At 40.9% G+C, this 20,186-nt stretch overlaps 1 protein-coding gene across 1 annotated transcript in view; it reads left to right on the forward strand.

Moving 5' to 3' along the window:
- The window catches only part of ADAMTS20 (ADAM metallopeptidase with thrombospondin type 1 motif 20), a 1,463,844-nt gene that overhangs the window by 566,724 nt on the left and 876,934 nt on the right, over nucleotides 1-20,186 (forward strand). The window contains exons 13-14 of the mRNA XM_078648053.1: nucleotides 4,468-4,649; nucleotides 4,750-4,886. Of these exons, the coding sequence (XP_078504179.1) occupies nucleotides 4,468-4,649; nucleotides 4,750-4,886 (319 nt within the window). The remainder of the gene's footprint in view (nucleotides 1-4,467; nucleotides 4,650-4,749; nucleotides 4,887-20,186) is intronic.

The raw sequence follows: 20,186 nt of genomic DNA on the forward strand, positions 1-20,186 counted from the left end.
GGCCTTTTTTCCACATTTAATTTGCAAAATAAGTTTATACAATCAGCACCTCATGAAAAATCCCGTTTTTTTTAGAAAAGCGCACAGACTCGACAAATCCACATAAGTGGTTTGGATGAACTGAACTTACCTCAAGTCCCCAGAGGTACGTTTCATTTTAAAAGTTGTACATAGGAGAAGGATGGAGCAGGTTGAGGGGAGCCATTTATAACGAGTGTCCACAATTTGTTTGTGTCTTTACCATTACGTTTAAGAAACGGGGAAAAGAATTAATTTGGCCCTGAAGAGAGTTTGAGAAGAAATCTCCCAAACTCGAAACGCGTAGGCGAACAGGATCAAGTCCTAAGTCTTGAAAAATAGATAAAACATTTAGGAACTTAAAGCCTACTAACATTTCTACCGAGAGGTTGTTTTGTTTTCATGCAGACTCATTGAAAGGCTGCTCTTTGGTCAAATATTGTTTTTTTTGTGATTAAGTGCTCATAATGATGTTACGGAAAAATATGTTGACATTTTCCCCTTTTTTGTGAAAAGGTATCACTTTTTTGTACATTATTTATTGGTTACATGTCTTCACAATTTATATGTATTTTGTTTTAAGTTGTTGTGTAGTTAAGAATTTTGATCTAAGTTTTGTGTTGCAAAGATTAGGCATCACGACATTCGTGGTCAGTACGTGTAAGACAGTGGTATTTCTCTTGACTTAAGTAATATCCACCAAAAGTTGCTTTTTGATAAAATTGATGAATAAAACGGCGCAACTAATCGCCAAGATAAACATATTAAGTTTTGTTTATCCTTTCATCCTAAATTGAATGGTGTGAAATGTTATGAAGTGTGGGTTCCTTCCTCTTTTTTATAAAGTATTCGGGCCCTTACCCCACTTCTGTCCACATGGGCCAAACTCCTTTTTGGAAGACAGTTTAGAGCGGGTTGTTACTCGAGTGAGTTAGGACTGAGACAATTATTGTCTCTTGGGTGTTACCAAATTGATCAAATCCACGACAAGGAACCTTTCCTTGTCAAAATATGTCAGAGAATGAAACGTTGTCTTTTACGGAAAGCCATATAAAAAACTTGATTGCTTCAAGTTTGAAAACGAGTTCTTTGTTCAAGTCAAGGGCACAGCCATGGGTTGTCCCTATGCTCCTGAGATGGCGGTGCTATACATGTCACAGTATGAGGAAAAATTCATTTATAAAGATAACCCCTACAGCACAAACATCAAACAATGGTTAAGGTATATTGATGACGTCTGGCTCCTGTGGCAGGGGAGCCAGACAGAGCTCATGGCCTTTCATGAATGGCTAAATTTGAGACACCCTGATATTAAATTTTCCATTGACTGTAGTAACCAAAGAATGACATTCCTCGACGTGGCTGTCGGCACCGAAGGGGGGAAGTTTACCACTACTTTGTTCAAGAAGGCAACAGATAAAAACACAGTGTTTGAAACAGAACCTTCCTTATGGTCAACTACTTAGGATCAGACGTAATTGCTCTGACCTCGATGAGTTCAATGCACACGCAGACACCTTCTGTGATGAATTAAGCAAAAGGGGTTACCCCAAAAAACTCCTGAAGCATTCTAAGAAAAGAGCACGCTTTACCCCCCGAGAGGAATTGATGAAAATAAAAAACAAAAAGGAGTTGGAGAAACTTGTATGTGTCACTACTTATGGGGCCCACACGAACAAATTTCGACAAATCATACTGCGTAATTGGCACTTGTTGGAGGGATTGGATTTTCCCTTGCAAAAGCCAATTTTCGCCATGAAGAAAAATCCGAGCGTCGGCCAACAGATCATTAGAGCTGACAGTTACATACAGAAACCAAAAAGTGATTTGATATCAAAATGGAACCTCAAACCCATCACAGGCCACCATAAATGTGGTACTTGTGTGGCCTGCAATAATGTTGTAGAAGGAGATGAATTTTGCCATAAGGGCAGGAAATGGAGACACAGCTTACATACAAACTGTAAAAGCAAAAATGTCATCTATGGAAATCTGTGCGCTTGCAATAGATTGTACATAGGAAAAACATGCCAGCAAGTAAATGTCAGGATAACCCAACATCGCTCTCGACTAAAGAAAAAAAGTGCAAAATGCCCCAATGGTCGAGCATTTTTTGGCTGCGAACCACAAAGAAACAGACTACACATGGACAGTTCTAGCTGGAATGGACCCACAGCACAGATCGCCTAATGTTGAGAAGGCGCTGTTGCGTAAAGAGGTCTATTTGATACTTCGCTTTGATACCATTAACACCGGCCTCAATTCAATTAGTGAACTCACCAGGCTTTAAGTTTGGGTCACAGCCACTTAGACTTCAGGTCCCACAATGCAACAGTCTGGGAGAGCAAAACATCCCATTTGTGATTGGTCAAACAAAAAGGAGCAGGCCTCTTGGAGAGGCCGGTGGAACTGAATCCCATTCACTCCGTGTGATGGAATGAGGAAGTGGAACACGCTGCCAATTCTAAAGGTACGTGCAAATATTTCGACCACATGATAGAATGCGAGCCAGCAGCCACGCTGCATCAAACAACGTTTGTGCCTTGGTAGCAGAGAATCAGGCTGCATACCATCTACTAACTAGACAGTGCCCTCGTTTTTACAAACCCATTCCCATAAATTTGGCTTTGAAAGCGCCGCCGCGCCGTTTGTAAACAATCCAGCGCGCGCCTTTCGTCATAATGACTAAAAGCCGATTCACCGAGTGACTCTATTTTGAAATAACCAGCGCCCGTGTTTCTTTAGACAGAATCACGGAACTCGATGGCAGTCTAGAAGGGGAACCGGCACTCACCGGGTCCTTCTGAAAACGAAGGCGGTTTTGAAACTTCTGCAAGCGGCCCATACCTACAACTCTGGACGGCCATAAAGAAATTCAGTAAGTGACTATTTGCTCCTGCACACAACACTTTGGGGCTAAGCATAATCCATTATGGAAAAGCGAGTAATATGCTTATTTCACTTGCAGTGAATCATGTGAAAAACGAGTGGCACAACTTCAAAACAGAAAATTGCAGCATAAACCTGGTTCTCCTCTTACCTTACATTCAGGTATGAGAAAATTGGCCTTTTTTCCACATTTAATTTGCAAAATAAGTTTATACAATCAGCACCTCATGAAAAATCCCGTGTTTTTTTAGAAAAGCGCACAGACTCGACAAATCCACATAAGTGGTTTGGATGAACTGAACTTACCTCAAGTCCCCAGAGGTACGTTTCATTTTAAAAGTTGTACATAGGAGAAGGATGGAGCAGGTTGAGGGGAGCAATTTATAACGAGTGTCCACAATTTGTTTGTGTCTTTACCATTACGTTTAAGAAACGGGGAAAAGAATTCATTTGGCCCTGAAGAGAGTTTGAGAAGAAATCTCCCAAACTCGAAACGCGTAGGCGAACAGGATCAAGTCCTAAGTCTTGAAAAATAGATAAAACATTTAGGAACTTAAAGCCTACTAACATTTCTACCGAGAGGTTGTTTTGTTTTCATGCAGACTCATTGAAAGGCTGCTCTTTGGTCAAATATTGTTTTTTTTGTGATTAAGTGCTCATAATGATGTTACGGAAAAATACGTTGACATTTTCCCCTTTTTTGTGAAAAGGTATCACTTTTTTGTACATTATTTATTGGTTACATGTCTTCACAATTTATATGTATTTTGTTTTAAGTTGTTGTGTAGTTACGTATTTTGATCTAAGTTTTGTGTTGCAAAGATTAGGCATCACGACATTCGTGGTCAGTACGTGTAAGACAGTGGTATTTCTCTTGACTTAAGTAATATCCACCAAAAGTTGCTTTTTGATAAAATTGATGAATACAACGGCGCAACTAATCGCCAAGATAAACATATTAAGTTTTGTTTATCCTTTCATCCTAAATTGAATGGTGTGAAATGTTATGAAGTGTGGGTTCCTTCCTCTTTTTTTATAATGTACGCAGTTGCTGGCAGGTACACTTCTGAGCCAGAACCATAGCATCGGGGGAGGGTCTCACTCTATTAAAACTATAGCGCAAGCAGCTGCAGTAGAGCCTGTAGAGAATTCACCTATGACAACTCTTCTTTAGTATTTTGTGAGTTTGATGATGGAAATGACACCGTACGTGGACACACCAAATACAAATTCAGTGTTGTGGTCAGTTGGGTCATGGACCTTGTGATGCTGAGACAGTCACTCAGCCACAGTACATAAGGTCCAAAATAAGTGGCACGTCTCCTCGAATGGCATCATATGGACACACGAATTGAATGTGTGGTTGTACAAGCCTGCTCAGCAGTGCAATCTCATTTTAGAGGTAAACCAAGTTAGTGAAAATCACATTTCACTTGGTACTCCAAACCAGCAATGTAAAAGTAGGAAACCTAGGCTGACGTCTTCACTGCTTAGTATGCGTAGCTAATGTTGAAGATAATGCAGCATTCTTATGCATATAATATTTTTACATTTTAATAGGCCACGAAATGGAGGGAAGTACTGCGTGGGGCGTAGAATGAAATTCCGATCCTGTAACACTGGCTCGTGTCCAAAAAACAGCAAAGACTTTCGAGAGGAGCAGTGCTCTCGTTTTGATGGAAAGCATTTCAACATCAACGGACTTCCACCAAGCGTGCGCTGGATTCCTAAATACAGTGGCAGTAAGTACCAGACGTGCACTGTTTGCTGACCCGTCTTTCTGAAGGGTGTTTGCTGCTGAAAGCCTCTCACGCCTGCGCACCCGCTGTCTTGCTCCTCCAGTTCTCATGAAGGACCGCTGCAAGCTCTTCTGCCAGGTGGCTGGGACCACCGCCTACTACCAGCTGAAGGACCGGGTTATTGATGGAACTCCCTGCGGACCTGAAACCAATGATCTATGTGTCCAAGGCCTATGCAGGGTATGTACATCTTCACTTACAACTAAAAAAAGCAATATAATACGTCATTAACATGTTTAGGAGAATCTTGAATGTTAAAATGGGATCAAGGTTGAACCACAGGTGTTGAAATATTGAGAACTGTTTGAAAATATGTAAATTGTTTTAACGTGGGTCCTTATTTAGAGGGTTGCTGATGTGGAGCATTCCCCTAAAAACGTTTGATGTCCATCTACCAGCCTTGCAGCTTCTCTGCTGCATTTACAGGTGGGTGACAAAGTGTTTCAATGGTAGAGCTTTAGCTAGCTCCACCTTGGAAATCCTTGACCTGACAGCTGCCACTGGGCCTGTCTTGTCGCAATGACTCATTTCCATGCTGCGACTGCGAGGCATGGTGGACTCAAGGAGAAAACAAACCATGTGTATGGCGTGTGTAAGGGCCACTGTATTTTTTTCACAAACTCCTAAAGTGCAAAGCATATATAAACGCTTTGAGTCCACTCATCAATCAGACCTGACACAAGTGCATCACCTGCACCACCAGACTCACAGGGGTCATAGAAACGGTCACCAGGCAGGTGGAAGCTGTAAATATGGCTGGCAGTCCTCCAACAGAAGATCAAATTTCAGGCTTCCACTGACCTGCCACCCAGCTAAAACGCTCCGTGATATTATTTTTCTATGATTTTTCTTTCAACATTGTCCATCCTATCTTCTCGGCTTGTGGGTGGGTGCAGCAGTTTTCCAGGTGGATGCTGGGGCATTGCCAATAAATGGATACCACAGACATCACCTCATTTTCTGAAATGATCAAATGCAAAATAAGGGAACTATAGAAATAAACTGCCTTTAGAATCCACAAGTAAAACTCTCTTATTAAAAGCAGCCCTGCGTGTCTACACCTGTTAGCAGCCGCATTACTGAAACAATATCAGAGGATGCTCCTTGGTTGAGAGAAGCAAATTAAAACTCGGTGGTAAAGGAAGATACAATCAGAGCAAACAATAAGAAGGGTTGAATTAGCTAGTGTTTTGAAGTAAATGTCTACAGGAAGAGGACCGGACACTAGTGGCTCTCAGGGCGGGAAGTGTTAAAATATAGGAGGTTAGAAATGTTTACTTGGATGAAATATGAGGAGGGACAACATAGCTGATATTGATTAAAATCACACGGCAGCCAGCAGCCAAGATTGAAGTCACCACCTTACTCATTATCTCCAAACTCATTGCCAACAAAGGTCATGGTTGAGGAGTAAACATTCAGTGTTAATGAGAGGAAAAGCAGAGATTCTAAAACACATGAGCAGGGCATGGCCGAAATCGTGGAATGGGAGACCTTGGCCAAATAAAACATGTCACTGCCAAGAAAGCATTTGCATCTATGTAGACATTAGGTGTAATTTCAAGTGGATGTATATATGATTGTAGTTGAGTTGGTATTCGATAACAACAGGATTTATTTCAACGACGGATTCCATGTGACACGAGAGTGACGCTAGGGTTTCTGTGGTGAAGGTGTGCACCGAAGCAAGGCAATCGCTTTCGTTGCTACCTATCTACTGGCTCTTCTACGTTTTGCAGCCTCGTCCCCAATGCTCCCCCTCCTCCCCCCACAGGCTGAACCCCAGGACCTGCTGTGCAGAAAGTGGGGGGTCATGAGTTTTCTGCAGGCAGCCTTTCCCGTCTGGCAGTCCACTGCTGAATGGCGATTTTTGAGAAATGCCACATAAAGCGTTAAAATGCCTGCATACTTGGGTGACTTAGCCAAAATACTGGAACTCAAAGGATATCAGAAATAAACGATTGTATATTCCTCAGTTAACAAAGCCAATGCAACTGCTATTGCTATTTCTCGAATATCAAGTTCCAGAGCTCTGCAAGCACATACGATAGGACATTAATTGGACAGACAGGAGGAAGACAGATTGATTCCCCCGAAGCCAATTTATGAATAAGCTACTGGTGGTATGGCCATCTCTGTCCTGGGTCACCAAACTATCTTTCTTCACCAGGCAGGTCATATGAAACCAGGGACCTCAGAAGGATAAGTCTTTTTTAGCAGTTAGTGGTATTCTGCATATAAACATTTGAGGGAACATAGACAACATAGAACTTTCTGCCTAGTGGAGAACAAAGGCTACTTGTTTGTCTCATGAAACATGATGTAAGTCCATTGCCAATGGCTCCAGTGTAACAGTTATCCAGGGGCCAGGCAATGTGATGTACATTCCCTGCTTTCTCATAGACCCACCCTGTTTGTTTTTCAAAAGATTAAGAACTGTTCACAATGAATGAGTTGCTTCTGCAACACCACTGCCTGCTCCACTTGTCCGCATAAAAGGAATAAACCCGGCAGAATACAGTCCGGTAAAAGTTTGACTATCATTGTATAAAGGGGTTGGGTGTGCATATGTATGTGTGCAGCATTTTAAAGCCACCAGCTAAGGGAATTTTATGCAGACTTTATATGAAGTCCAAATAAGGTAGCTAGAGAGTAGTGAGCTTATATCAGGCATGAAATGTGAAAATGTGTTACTTTTTTTCTTGAGTGTGTAGTGGGGTAGTGGTAGTAGCATAAACCTGATGGCCTTAATCCCATTTCCATCAAATATGACTGATCTGTGTGTAGCTTGCGTTCTTAACTGCAAATCACCATGCTCTAGCAGCAGAGGGATTTTTGATCAGTCTTGACTCTGTTCTTCATGGGAACAGTCCAACCCGAACTACTAAGCCAGGTCCTCGCTGGACCGGAAACAAACATCCTGGGACCACTTTGGGGCATCACCCCACATCATCCAGGCTAGTTTGAATCCAGTGGTGCAGTGAGCTAGGGACCCACGTATTGGTACGTCTGGGCATACGCTTCCCTCTTAGGGTGACAAAGGCAAAATGAACAAATGATGGACGGAATGCTGAACGATGCTTGTTTCTGGTCCATGCAGACACTGACCTGACAGTTCGGGCAGGATTGTTGTCATGTGGAACAGGGTCAAGACTGATTTGCATACGGCTAGGCCCGACCTGGGGTGGCTTGGTGAGCAAAAGAACGAGGGATTGAACCCAGATCCCTTAACTAGGGTGAATGTATGATTTATTCAGCATTCCATCCATCATTAGTTTGCATTGCACTTTCTGCCCTAAGTGGGATGAGTATGCACAGCTGTGGGTCCCTTTCCCACTGTGCCACTGGATTCAAGCTATCCTGGCTGATGAGGGGCAATACCCCAAAACTGGTCCTAGGAGGCTTGGGCCTGGCTTGGCAGATGGGCTACACTGTTCCCCTGAGGAACAGGGTCAAGCCTGATTTGTTCTTCTTTTTACTTTTAGAAAGTGGACATTTCTCTGATCTTACAGCTATTTGTGCCTGCACGCTGACTCCAATACATGTCTGGGGAGGGTGATAGCTACACTCTGTGCATTACCTCTACACAGCTACAAACACAAGCAGGCGAGGTGTGTCTGAGTATTCATCAGCATTCTGATGGGTCTTCCCAGGCAGGAAAGGAGGCAGGGTGTGACACACCTGAATAGGCAGTGCCCTGTCCCCACACACAGGGCGGATTGTCCCCTACTGATAGTCTGAAGGCAGGGCTGGGAGGACCTATGTACACATCAAAGACCCTTCTTTGAAGGTACCCCCACTTCAAAGGCACAACTATGTATAAGTACTTGGTCTCTGACCCCACCAAACTAGACACTACTGGACCTGTGAAAAACTCTGCCATGAGGAAGGACTGGTGTGCTGCTACAAGGACTGCCACTCTGCTGGACTGCTGTTCTGGACAAACTGCTTTTCTGTTCTGCTCTGCTGCCCTGCTGCCTGCTAACATCTACCCTGCTGAGGAAATGGACTGGGCCCATCTCGCTTGAACCCTGAGTGACTCCAAGGGCATACTGGCTTGTCACCTGTTCTGAAGTCCCTGGGACATCACAGACTTCCTACAACCCGGTAACAGAGCCTGGACTCTGCCATCTGTGATTTATGCCCCGTCAAGCGATGCCAATCCAATCCTGGGCCCTTAGAAGTGAGGTTTTCTGTGGTGCAACTATCAACATTGACGCATCACCGCCGTTGCACCGATTGGTACCGGCGCATTTCACCCGACAACAACGCATCACCATCTTTAGAACTGGTCAACGATGAAGTATCCCGAGTATGCGGCTCGACAACAATGCATCACCATCTTCAGTGCTGTTCGATGACAAAGCTTTACATGAGTGCGCATGCTCGACGTTGACGCAGCCCCATCGAAAAGTACTGTTTCAGGGTGCCAATACTGGCCCCTATGTTCGACCGGTGCTCCATCGCAGTCGGCCTGAACGTTTGGATTTAGCCCAGTCAAGCGCAACCAGATGTCCCAGTTAGAGCTTTATGACTCTAAACACTATATTATCATTTAATCCTAAAAAATCCATAACTCTGGTTCTACGTATTGGATGTTTGTCATTTTGGTCTTGTTTTATTCAAAATATTATTGTCTATTGGTCTGGCCTGATGTGACATCTTTTGTGGAGTTTTTATTATGTTACCATGTGTGTGTTGCACAAATAGTTTAGATAAGCCTAAATGCTCTGTGCAAAGCTACCAGAGGGTGAGCACAGGTTAACTTTTAGTGTGTATCTAGCTTACCCTGACTAAGTTTGTGATTCCTGCTTAGACAAGGTGCATACCTCTGCCAACCAGAAACCCAATTGCTAACAATAAAAAAGATCTGTTCTTATTTATGATCTGAATATTTGATTACATTTTTATATATACAAAAAACAGACCAATACTAAGAAGTTTTGGAATAAACAATGATAAGTTAATCAGCATACAAATTTGAAGCACTGAAGGTCAACAATAGAGCATAATATTAACATTTATCACACAATTCCTGAGAAAAGGTTAGCAAGTTATCTGTCAAGGGGCTTCCAAAACATGCAGTGGGTGGCAGAAGGTGTACACATTTATAAACAAAACACACAAATTGTCACCACATCTTTTGAATGCTGTCCAGTCACAGTATGTATAAGTAGGAAGTAACTGGGCATCCTTCTAATTAGATGTAATTGATTTAGAAGCTGAGGAAATAAGAATGGCAAATCATTGAATACGAGCAGAACACAATGAGCATGAAAGGGTATTAAATATACCCATAATTAGATTAAATTAGATAAGGACAGAGAGGCCAAAAGGTTTACCAGTTACATTACAAACTTCAGTTCAGAAATGAAAAAATTATTGTGCAATCACATAATAAATTCAGTGTTTTCGAGTTTATAATTGAAATATTTAGAACTATTGAGCAGTTTTGCTTTAAATGATTTGTAAGATATCCATATACAATTATGTATCATTAATACAATTAGTTTGGTCGAGAGATACTGCAGCCAGCCTGAAATATTACATAATCAGACAATTTCCATTGCTTAAGAGAGTGGGACAATACATTCAGGGAATCAGAAGTCTCTAATATTGTTTGGGTTATTGAATTTGGTGATAATATGTTTCTTATATAACTGAGAAGCTATATGGCCACACAAAGTGTCTGCATTTAGATATAACTTGAATACGGAGTATTGAATGGTGCATTGAGAATAGAGTTGCATAGTAATTCATATTTGTAATATTCTTATGTGTGAGGATGAAATGTGTTTTGTAATTCTAAGAAGGACACAAATATTTTGCTTTGACATGCTATATGTATGTGAAAGGTATCTACATTTATCTAAGCTTCCCATACCATGATCCATTTTGCCATTTTAAAGGATGGGTTATACTGATTCCAATGTGAAATGTGCCTTCAAGTTCCAATGACGCACGTTTTGTAGCTGTAATAATAGGATTCCCTTTCCCGAGTTTATTATTAATAATAGTTAAGATTGTTGGTAGGTAGAATGATCTAACCAGATTATGTTGTACTAAAGCCCATTAAGGATAGGAAGATAGGTCAATATCCATAATGAGCTTTATGAAACTAGGCAGGCAGTATGGTGTTTACAGTAATCTGGTATACCTATTGCTCCATCATTTTTAATTGCTTTACATTTGATGAAGGTTGCTCCACATAAATGTAACATGTATTTTCTTCAATTTGATAGAAACATAACCATAATCCTCAATGGAAGCATGCATAGGAGATATAATATTTACGCAATAATAACTGTTTTATTTGTTATGAGTCACCAAGAGAGCACCCCTCAAGATCATGTAATAGCCTGTTAAGCTGGGAGTTTGTGTACCGATACAGAGGAGAAAAAGGCAAAGGCATACACCTGAGTAGGCACAAACAGAGGCAAACAGGTTTGGAGATAGGACAGATAAAGCAGGGCAACCCTAATGTTTATAAACTGCGATAGGAACCAATAATGGATAAACACGCTGGGTTTCAACAAGGGTTGTACACAGGTAAGACTCAGAACTTCCCATAGCAATATGCAAAGTCAACGTCTCTGTGCAGATTACTCTTATAGATAGTCACCCTGTGAATAGAATAGAGAGAAGGCAGCAGGCCTGATTCTGTATCTGGAACCTAGTGTGCATAAACAAGAATTGCACTTCCATGCAACACAATCCCCTGTGGGTTAAGCTGGAGGCACAGTGGAGATTTGCATGAAAATAGCAGTATCACACTGTCACAATTAAGGCACTTAAGTCTACATGTAACACTAGACAAAGGGTGGAACAGAAATTGCCTCCTATAATCCAAGCCCTAACCCTTTACAAAAGGAATGTGGGTACACACAGTTGAGGACTATGAAGCACCAGAAACAAAGAACCCAATAAACGTACACAGTGCAAGCACTGCAGAGCAATCTAAGAATTATAGCATATATTCAGAAGCAAGGCATTTAAGGAAAAGCTGAATATTGAATGAGGAAGGACAAGTACAAGGATACAAGGAACTGTAGCAAACAAGAGACTGGAACTGGAAGGGAGCTAGAAAATGTAAGAGCACATAAACAAGGGTCAATATCCAGCAGACAGAAGAGATAATACAAGAGCTATGATAGAAACTAAAGGAATAAGCAAAGTGAAATTATAGCAGGAACAGAAGAAGCAAACTAGGAACAATTGGAAATGGAGCAGCCCATGGGCTACACTGGATCGTGGCAAAAAAGGAATAAAGCAAAAAAGCAATATAGGAGTAGGAGAATTGTACATCAAGCTACACAGGAACAGGGCACTGGTTCCAGGAGAAGCAATATACGAATTGGTAAAGAAAACAGGCAACAAGAGTTCAGATACACACAGGTTCAAACATCAGTACATGAACAAAGAGCTTCAGGCAACAGCAGTTTATAAGCGTTTCCAAGCAGCAGAAAACCCAGGGCAGAATCACATGACTTAGTGACCTAGCCACAGACATATGTAATTTCCATCCCTCACACATCCTGGGCGATAGAATCCACTGCTGACCAACATTAGGACTAGTCCCATTGAAAACATTGCACAGGGGCACTCGGTCTATGGAAAAACCTGGCAGTGCATTCTGGGATTAGTTTTCAATGGAAGCAATTATAGGTTTCCATTGTTAGGCAGGAGTCATACAGGAACTTTGGATGAGTCCTAATGGCGATTTCCAGACTGCAGTTGGTCAACGTTCAACTTCCCCTGAGGCAGAACAATGGAATCCTAACATTAATAGCTCCTATCCTACTTCACCAATTGAAATGGAGGAAGTAATTTCATCATTTGTTGCTTTTTAAGAATATATTTTCATAATTTAAATCTAGTATTTTTTTCTTTTAATTCAGATATTTAAGATTAGATTGCCACAAAATAATGGCAGTATTAAGCAACATATTGTGAGCACAAAAATATTTTAAGAAACAAAATGCAGTTTTGTTAATATTTAAAGGGTAGCATGAACGATAAGCATAATAATTATTAATTTGAAATTAGAAGAGCATTCAAATAACTTTCAGTAAACAGCACCAAATTGCGAGAATTGCATCCTTTATCATGATAGATTTTTTGTCAGATCATGATAGATAATAATAAAAGGCTGATAGCTAATATAGTAAAATGCCTAGTATCTCTAAGTAGGTTAAAAAGAACGATAATGATTACTACTCATAACATTTTAATCATTGGTTTAATATATAAGGTTTTTAAAATATGTGAGAAGTTGGGCCCAAAATGTAAAAATGCATTGCTTTAAATAAACTAACCTTCTAAAAAGCTGTTTCCGTGTCTAGAGCCAACAAACAAACCAAGTGAAGATTCAAAAATATCAAAATTTGAACGTCCTTGACAATTATACCTTGTACTATGAGAAGAAATCCTAAAATCTGTTTGGTCAAAATGTTTCAAGTATTGTCAAACAGATTATAATCTAATATTTTACATAAACTTTGAAATATTGGTGTCTATGTATAATTGGCTGATAAGTAAAAGTAGTGTGATCTTATACGTAGAAAACGATCATAGTTTCTTTAAAGGAGCTATCAACAGCACCATTGTGTTCAACTTCATGACACGTGGATAGCAAAATGAGAGATAGTTGTGTTGAAAAAGTGTTATAAAATTCTGCTGGAATAATGCAATGGGCATGAGCCTTGCCAGATTTAACAGATTTAATAGTGGCATAGATCTCCTCTTAACACATAGGCCCTGATTATTATGTCGGTCGGAGTTGCCTCCAACTGACACCGTTGTGGATTGGGAACCAACCAACCTCAGGTCGGCGGTACTGACCGCATCATTTGGATGCAACAGCACATTGTGCAATTGCAAACTTGCATTTTTCAATTGGAACTTGTCCCGCAGGCGGTTTCAGTTTTCAGTTCAGTTTTTGAACACCCCTGCACTGTGTGGCAGGCATTGTGATGGTGCAAGGATGTTGCGAGGGGCACCATGGAAAAGCTGTTTGAAACCGTTATCATAAGCCGTCCTTAAGGGATAATGAGGAGTTTCCGACCGACCGATGGGCTCCATGAGCCTGACAGATTGCATCAGTCGGTCACTCCAACTAATGCCTCACTGCACGCATAGTAATGCGTCAGTTGGATATCAGTAGTAGATGCAGTTCGTACCGCAAGTAACAAGCCGTCGGTTGTGGAATGAACCGCATCGGAATCAGGCCCATAGTTTCCTGCAACATTTCCTAACAAAAAAATAACATTGAACAATTAATCATATAGTGTAGAATAAAATCCCATAGATTCTTGGCTATATCTGTGGCACATGAAAAAAGGTTACCGTTAGCACCCCTAACATCTGTCCAGATCATTAAAATAGTATTTAGCTTTCTTATTAGACACTTAAATGTCAACTCTGTTATTAAGTAACAGGTTATCTTCAAAACAGAAGCTTTGTAATTCAAAATATATATATATATATATATATATATATATATATATATATATATATATATATATATTCACTGAAAAAACCATAGGTTATAGACCATATATAGTTAGGAATTAGCATTTACAAAACCTTGAAAATTCACTGAAAAAACCATAGGTTATAGACCATATATAGTTAGGAATTAGCATTTAGAAAACCTTATTTTACTCACACAAAACCATTGAAATTCCATATATAGTTAGTTGCACTAACTATATATCGCGCACCCGCAATCCACTGCTGATGATGTCACATATTACATCATTCATGACATGGTCAGTGACATCACTGATGACATCACTGATGACATCATCTAGTGTCTGTGTGTTTTTGTAAAGTTTAAATACGTTTTACATATTGAAGAATGACTGGATGGATGGAAGACTGAGTGTGTGTGTGGCTGGCTGGGAGGTGTGTGACGCTGTGCATATCAATGTGTACTTGTATCAGTGATTGTATAAGAGAGTAAGTATGTGTTAGTATATGTGTGAAAAGTATGGTGTTCTGTGTTTAACTATAGATGAGGAAATCGAAGTGTGATTGATTCTTCACAGGACTGACTAGGTGTATGAGTGCATATGATAGTGTTCTAATAATAACTGACTGTATGTATGAGTAATTGTATGGGTGAATGAGTGAATGTGTGTGTAGACGTACGAATCAGTGAGTGCGTATGTAGTAACTGGTATTGGTGTGTCATGATGTCATCAGTGATGTCATTTAAGATGTCATCAGTGATGTCATTTCAGATGTCATTAGTGATGTCATCAGTGATGTCACTGAAGTATGGTGTTCTGTGTTTAACTGTATAGATGAAGAAATGGAAGTGTGATTGATTCTTTACAGGACTGACTTGGTGTGTGAGTAACTCCATGGATGAGTGGCAGTGTGTGACTGTCTGCATAGGTGTATGAGTGCATATGATAGTGTTGTAATAATGAGGGACTGTATGTATGAGTGATTGTATGGGTGAATGAGTGAATGTGTGTGTAGACGTAGGAATCAGTGAGTGCGTATGTAGTAACTGGTATTGGTGTGTCATGATGTCATCAGTGATGTCATTTGAGATGTCATCAGTGATGTCATCAGTGATGTCATTTGAGATGTCATCAGTGATGTCATCAGTGATGTCACTGACCATGTCATGAATGATGTAATATGTGACATCATCAGCAGTGGATTGCGGGTGCGCGATATATAGTTAGTGCAACTAACTATATATGGAATTTCAATGGTTTTGTGTGAGTAAAATAAGGTTTTCTAAATGCTAATTCCTAACTAGATATGGTCTATAACCTATGGTTTTTTCAGTGAATTTTCAAGGTTTTGTAAATGCTAATTCCTAACTATATATGGTCTATAACCTATGGTTTTTTCAGTGAATTTCATTGGTTTTTTAACAGCTAATATCTGTAGCTGTAAAATGTATTCTTCTTTAAATCCAAAAATATATTTTATATGTTTATTAATAATTTTTTTTTTAAATATTTTTTTTTCTTCGTTCCCGCTTCGCGAATCGGGAAGCTTCCCGTTAGCTGACCTTGATGCCGCGAAATAGACCGCGAGCCGGTAAACGTTTCTTTACCGCAACTGCCGCGTTACAAAACAACATCGTGACGCCTCCCGTCCGCATGACGTTTCGCGTTGTCGCGTGATACGTCTTATGACGTGCTACGTTAGCGAACTGGTACGCTTACCGAGTCGCAAAGCACAGGTTTCTGGAAGCAAACCGGGAGGCCCTGCAAAGCGCTTAACGTAAACACAGCAGGTCATGTGACTTGGTAATAACACTTTTCATTGGTTCATTTCACTTTTGGTTTCCTAATGATGTAAGACTAGGTCATATAATCTAAAATGAACACTTTTCATTGGTTGAGAACTATTGTTTTTCCCAAATGATGAAAATCCCTCCTTCTTTCCTCACTCTGACTTTCATCATTGTGAGAGAAAGACCCTTTGTTACCAGTGAGCAATGGCTTCTTTAGTAGCTTCAGCTGGTGCTTCCCTACCACCTCCACCACATCCAAGGAAGAGTGGACCACCTGCTCAAGTTATAATTCAGCAAGAAGAGGAAGAAGAGGAACAGGACGACGAGCACGAAGAGAGGCACTTTTTGCCTGAGGAGCCCAGGACGTCTCACCGGAAAGAAAACTTCATTTGGCAATTTTTTTAAATTCCCAAAGGTCAGAAAAAAGTAAATGCAAGATACGTAACTTGCCTTATATGTCAAGATAGACTGTCCAGAGGGACCGACAAAAAATACAGTTTCGGAAACTACACAATGCATCGCCATATGACTAGGTGGCATCCTAACAACTACAGTGCTGCACAGTTTCGTAACGACCTAGATAATCTCCCTATTATGGCTAGAAGATCTGTTGTACCGGAAGTAACGGGACCAGAGGGCAGGGAGATGGTGCCAAATATACAAACGAGATTTCATGAAGTAAAACAAGTCTGCGTACATTGCAGTGGATTCATTTGCTACGGAGAAAGAAGCATCACTCTGATCAACAGAGCTATTGACTATCATATGCAAGTTTGTACGAAACGCCCCAAATAATAAATACTTTTTTTTTGTTTTGTTGCTCCTGTTGAGCCCTTTACAATGAATCGTTTTCATTGCCCCCTCCAAGAAAAACCCCAAAAAATATAAAACTGTTCAGAAAAATTCAAAAAAAGTAAAAAAAATGTCAGAAAAATAATAAAAAAAATATAAAACAACAAAAACAATAAAAAAAAAAGTTCTTTTCAGAACTACCTCCCCGTTATTAAAAAATTGGTACAATATTTGGAACTGTGCCAACCTCTATTTCTCGTAGTTCGCTTCCCAGTTCGCTCGCCGGTACGCGAACCGGAAGTGAACCAAAAATTTTTTTTAAAAAAAAGAACAGTAAGTATAAGGGAAGGAAACAGACACTTATGTTAAAAGAAAGACAGCTATAGGGGAGTAAACTAGAGATACTATTACCCGTAATCCACTGCTGATGATGTCACATATTACATCATTCATGACATGCTCAGTGACATCATCAGCAGAGGATTGCGGGTTTTTTGGCAACGTGCCTTATCCACGGTTTAATAACGCTGCCTTTTGCTTTATATAAGTTTTCAAATTGTATGAAATATATACCAATAGGTCGTTATGAACCTTTAGATAGTGCTTTTCTTCATGAGGTCTGGTCGCTTCCATACACATACAGATGTTTCAAAGATGATCAAGAAGTTTATCTGAATGGAGAGGAATGCACTGAGACGCCAGATCATTCACTAATGTGTAGGCACATACAGTTACACGGTTCATGCAACAAACACCGACCAAATATGGCTTGCGTGTTGCAAGGCACGCCAGTTCCTGCTATCATCCCCACGTTCAAGTTGTTGGAAAATGGTAGTTATTTGATGCTCAATAATGAAGATTGTTCTGGGTTAATTAAAAGTATTCCTTTTATCGTAACAGTAAGTGAACGGGTTATTTGCTGCAGAAATGTTCTATTTCCTCCCACACATGAACATAGGGAGTTTTCAATCTGGCCACAAATACCAACCTTGGGAGCAGATTTCAACGGCATGGCAAGAATAAGAGCTCTTTTGTCTCAGAGAGAGGTGGCCTTGAGTTCGGCCCGTGAAACTTTCGTGCTTCACATAGCGAACACCCGTACAGAGGTGCAGACCCTTTTCAATACTGATTCGCCTTTCCATTTCAGCAAGATGGTTCGGACTATCTTTAACGCGTCCTCCACAAAGGCCCTGGCGCACTTTTTTAAAGTTGTTACCAGTGGTCTCGTGACTTCATTTGAGAAAATCTTTGGAGTCATCCCTGCTTTCTTTCATTCTATTTTTTCCACTGTGCTTCGTGGATTCCCATTTTTACTTGCATTACCAGCGGACGCTCTTGTGCTTTTTTACATTTTTAAATATGGATGTCCCTCCTGTGCAAGCTCCCGCCCTGCAGCTGCTGACACTGTTCCGCAATCGCATGCTAGAATATTATGGCACAATGCCGTTGGCGATATTAAGCACGGCATATGGATTATCTTTTCGATTCTCCTACTTCACCTGTGTCCAGCCTGTATTTCACTGCCTGACCTGTGATTTCGATTGGGCCATTGATTTGTGTCTCTGCGGACCGGTTTCTCCTGACGTCGACTTTAATCAGCTGATGACTCCTATCATTACTCACGAGTTGGTTTGTCCTGGCGAAAGGATTATGGCTGTGGCATTGATGCATGGACTAATTGGTCCCTGGAATTTACTGGCGGCAACACAGTCTTTCTTGGAACAGAGCTTTCTTGAAAACCCACCGAGCTGTCCTCTGATGGTGATAGAGGATCCGGTGCTGGGAGAGCACGTATGTTCTTTTCCGCTTTTAAATTGGATGGCTGAACTCTTTTCGGATGAAGACGGTGACTTCCTATTGGAGGCTGTTGCAGCTTATTTTGCATACACAGTTATGTCATAGACCTTTTTCATGTTTGATATGCTGAGTACTAGCATTTCATTGACAATTCATTGACTTATTTGTCAAGTTTTTATTATTTAGCTTGCCTATTGGCTTAAGACTCGATAAAGTACTTGGCTGTTTTATTTTTCTTTAGCATTAAATTTTCCTCGTTTTTAATGTTTTACCTTGCGGACCGTCCACATATAAAGTTGCAATCTGCTCTCATGAGATGGCACTTCTATTATCTTATTCAGTTCGTTTCCGGATCATGGGGAGGTGTCATCTAGGTCCTGCATATCTTTACACCGTGTTAAGTTAGCATGGGCTCATTACCGGTTTAAACGCCATTTTTCCTTTTTTGCAACTTCTGCACACGACACTTAGTTGTTGCTTTAGCTTTCAACCTAGTAGTTCATCGTGGTTTACATGAGAATAATATGTTATTGCTCTACTATCTGCTTTGCTTGTTAAACTATATCTGTACAGCGAGTGCTGAAGTTTCAAGAACAACACGATACAGAATTGTTATGAGGTCTGATCTCCACGACTTCATACTCATAACATAAGTGCAGCTTCTTCCAATTCTGGGCATGAGGCGGGTTTTATATTGCTTTGCCGAACACACATACACAACAGTTGATGCGGTTCACATGAAGAGAGAGCTGGTGTATGCTGATGTGATTCCTTCAAATCTAAGACACTAAAGTATGGGCACGCCCTAAACCAACACAAACAGACCTTCTTAGCAAATAATATAATATGTGTATTAGGGAGGTTGAGATATAAGCAGCCGCGGGCCGTGGAGGGAGTTACGGTGGGGCAGGGAGGCGGGGAGGGGGAGGGGCAGGGTGGAGCCCTCTCCACCCTGCCCCTCCCCCTCCCCGCCTCCCTGCCCCACTGTAACTCCCTCCACGGCCCGTGGCTGCTTATAAGTGTTGCTAACTCTTATTCATTTACAGCATGTTAACATACTGTCACCATTCGCTTTTTATGTACTAGTAACTATGCTGGTAATTTTGCTACTGATAATATGTGTACTTGTATTATCTAAGATACTACGCCTGAGAAGACGGCATTAGTAAATAAACATTTCAAATACACATGTGTTCTTCTTAACTCCATGTTCTGGTTTCTAAGAAATATATAACGACCGACTGTTCATGAGTTCCACGTATCCTGAGGTACTATAAGTTCATATTCTGGATTGTCTAAACATTGAGAGTTTGTTATATCCAATGTGACACTGTACCTAGCTTGCTAAGGGGTTTTTGATTACTAAGGTGAGTTTTGGGGCACCCTAATTCGCCGAGGTTCCAATCCTCTGTCCACAGTTCTGTGTGAGAACAGAAACCCTGCGACAGGGGCACCCCCGACCCTTGCTGGAGCTTCATCACACTTGCGATACAACTCCAGCAATGCGCCACCTTTACGGCACAGATACATCACGCATCTGTGCTGTTTTTGCCCCATGATGCGCCGCATTGTAAATGCAGCACACCATAGGTGACGGAACAGCGGCACAGAATGACTAACACATCCCT

The sequence above is a fragment of the Lissotriton helveticus genome, chromosome 1_1 (assembly GCF_964261635.1).
Source record: "Lissotriton helveticus chromosome 1_1, aLisHel1.1, whole genome shotgun sequence".
Classification (NCBI taxonomy): domain Eukaryota; kingdom Metazoa; phylum Chordata; class Amphibia; order Caudata; family Salamandridae; genus Lissotriton; species Lissotriton helveticus.